This window comes from Enoplosus armatus, chromosome 17 (assembly GCF_043641665.1).
Source record: "Enoplosus armatus isolate fEnoArm2 chromosome 17, fEnoArm2.hap1, whole genome shotgun sequence".
Taxonomy (NCBI): Eukaryota; Metazoa; Chordata; class Actinopteri; order Centrarchiformes; family Enoplosidae; genus Enoplosus; species Enoplosus armatus.
In genome coordinates this window covers 20,916,319-20,919,302 of record NC_092196.1, presented here as the reverse complement: position 1 = coordinate 20,919,302, position 2,984 = coordinate 20,916,319, and the positions used below count along the sequence as shown (strand labels likewise).

At 44.0% G+C, this 2,984-nt stretch overlaps 1 protein-coding gene across 1 annotated transcript in view; it reads left to right on the top strand.

Moving 5' to 3' along the window:
• The first annotated feature begins 1,252 nt into the window (after positions 1 to 1,252).
• The window catches only part of ubald2 (UBA-like domain containing 2), a 6,696-nt gene continuing 4,964 nt past the window's right edge, over positions 1,253 to 2,984 (top strand). Inside the window, exon 1 of the mRNA XM_070923898.1 lies at positions 1,253 to 1,497. Coding sequence (XP_070779999.1) covers positions 1,378 to 1,497 — 120 coding nt within the window. The 5' untranslated portion in view covers positions 1,253 to 1,377. The remainder of the gene's footprint in view (positions 1,498 to 2,984) is intronic.

The following is a 2,984-nucleotide window of genomic DNA, read 5'->3' as shown; positions in this document are numbered from 1 at the left end:
ATACATACAGACATACAGACATACAGACATACATACATACAGTATGACCACTGTATGGCTGGAGATTAAAAACAGACCTTCAGAGCACAGACGCTTGTTTGTCCACTTGTCTGTTCAAACAAACCAGATCTAATGAGAACAGTGAACCAATGAAAACGTTCCTTTCTGCACTTGTTGCCTTGTACACATGTACGTATCTCATGTTTATTTTACTGTGGTAGTACATTTGTTCTTCTCCTTTTTTATCCATCAGTGAATTCTGTTTTTGTGTTTTGTTACTTGTAAAAGTAAACTCTAATCTAATCTAATGTTTGGAGGATCATTTTGTGTCTATGTTTGTTCTGAGGTGGACATAACTTAATCAGCATAAATGCAGCACATTAAAACACGTAAATAATGTGATATTTACTGTGATTGGAGCCAGCTAACAGGTGTTATTGTTGGATGTGTGTTGTGCTGTTTTGAGAATATTTATAATGTTGTATATATTAGTTTCATAAGATATGATATTTTATTCTATTTCCAGGTGTCTTTTTCTGGCCTGGAGCAGCACATGACAATTAGCCTTCATTAACAGTACGGATATATATCCCCGAGATAAAGAAAGACAACATCAAAACGAGCTGATAATTGCATATGACACTCATGCTGCACATAAGTCATGTAAAGCCATACTTTCATGACACTTATACTGTATGAACATGTCAAAATAACATGCATCAGAACAATACATATTAGAAATTCATGCATTCCTACATAAATATATTATAGATATGTTAATATATGATCATATATATATAATAACAAATAATAAATAATACATAGTATATATAAATTTAAGTTATCGCGTTTACCTGTGTGTGTGTGTGTGTGTGTGTGTGTGTGTGTGCTTGGTATACCTGCCAAACGAAGCAGCACAGTCGACTTTATGAATTCATGCCAAACATCCAATCAAACACATTACGTCAGTGTAACGGCCATGAATAAACGCGCGTGTATAGAGCTGCAGGACGGCCGCAGAGGGCGGAGTGGTTACCATTGACTGAGACTCTGCTTGACTCCACTCATCGGAGATGTCTCTGACTATTAAATCAAGCGCACCAGTAAGTTTAAACGCTTCTCCGCGATAGCCAATCAGCGCTTCTCTAGTACTATCTCGCTCCGGAGCCGTCCAATCAGGTGCGCTCTCCTCTTTGTTGTTGGTGATGATGACATGAAAATATTGTTGTTGCTGCTGGAGGCTGCGGAGACTCGGCGGTGGGAGACGGGCAGGGAGGACAGGGTTTGAAGGTCCAGAGGTGTCGATCCAAGTGAAGATTTCATTTCTTTCTTTTGTTTTCGACTTTAAAACAACTGCGCGTTGCGTGGAAAGTGGCCATGTCGGTGAATATGGACGAACTCAGACATCAAGTCATGATCAACCAGTTTGTTTTGACGGCTGGCTGCGCCGCCGACCAGGCGAAGCAGCTCCTACAAGCGGCCCACTGGCAGTTTGAGGTGAGCGTGAAGGCGGAGAGATGTATTCAGCCTGCACTCAATGTCCTCCTTCATTCATCTTCCGACCGTACACGAACTGTCCACTTATATAAACGAATTCCTTCTGTTGGTTATTTCGTGTCTTTAGCGTCCTGCCTTACGACCATGCGCTCCGGTAGCTAACAGAGCTAAGCTAGCAGCTCTGAGGACGTGGTGCTCGACTCAAGGGCCGATTTTGTTTACATTCTCGACAGGATTCCACTGTGTCATTGCCAAGCTAGTTGTTGTTAGCCTAGCCGCTGGCAGGACAGCCCAGCGTTTACAAAACATGGTCGCCCAAGCTAGCTCGTTGTTAAGCAGATTAATGGCTGTTATCGAGAATAAATGGCTTTTATCTCAACGCGGGGGCCCGACTGATAACATGTTCTCATGTCCACATCACACCCGCATCCATCACGCACACATTCTAAACTACAGGTTTGGCTTGTTTGTTTAGCTCGGATCTCCACCGGAGATGAACTAGCCAGAGGACGGTTCTTTCTAGAATGAACACTGAGTTTGTAACTGAACCACGGGACCTGGACTACAGAGGTCAGACTCACTGTACTTAGAGCTAAGTGGTCTGACATTGATCCTGGTCTTGTTCAGTTATATATAGACTGATTAAGAAAGTTATCCTTCCAGCTGTTCGCATGGACGAGCCTCCCTGTGCTATTATTAACAGTTATTAAAGCTCAATGATTATCCAGTGAATGTGGGGGTCCTGCTTTTGTCTGTTTTGATATGATTGTTGGTGGAAACACAACAGGACATTCGACTCATCATGTTGGACTCTGACATTCTGTGTGATCAATTCATGAATCAAGACAATAACTGTCAGATGAATATAAAACAAACATTAGTCCTACAGTTATTATTCTCATCACTGCTGTTCATGTCCGCTGATCAGGGTTCAAATGCAAAATGGCCTCCTGGCAAGCGTTTGGATGAATTACAGACAGGTCATCGAAGGCAACATGGCTCTGTCAGTGAGAGGCCCTCCGGCTGCCAGGCTGTGTATTTATCAGGCCTGTCGAACAGCTGACAGACACCTGAAGGACCTCTGACTTCAAGCCTGAGCCTCCAGATGGTCCTCCTCAGGCCGCTCCTCCGTCTGCTTTACTGGCCGATCTGTTGAGGCTGCGTGGTCAGTGTCGGGCTGCAGCCGGGCCAGGTGGTTCACCAGAGGGCTGGGAGGAGGCGGCCGGCTCAGCTCCTCTCGGGCCGTCGTTAATGTTTGGACAGCTTGATTGACTCCTTCGTCTTAAGTTGCTCTGGAGAAGCTTTAAGTGGTGGACTTTTTCTGGAGCTGCAGAGGAGTCGGCTTACTCTGGGGGGGTTGGTTGGTGATGATATGAAACAGGAAAAAGTAGGAACCCTCACAGTGAAGAAGCTGGATCCAGATATTGTCTGGTGTTTTTCTTGATAAATGAATTGGTTGTCATTAAGCCGACTCATCTATTATTCGG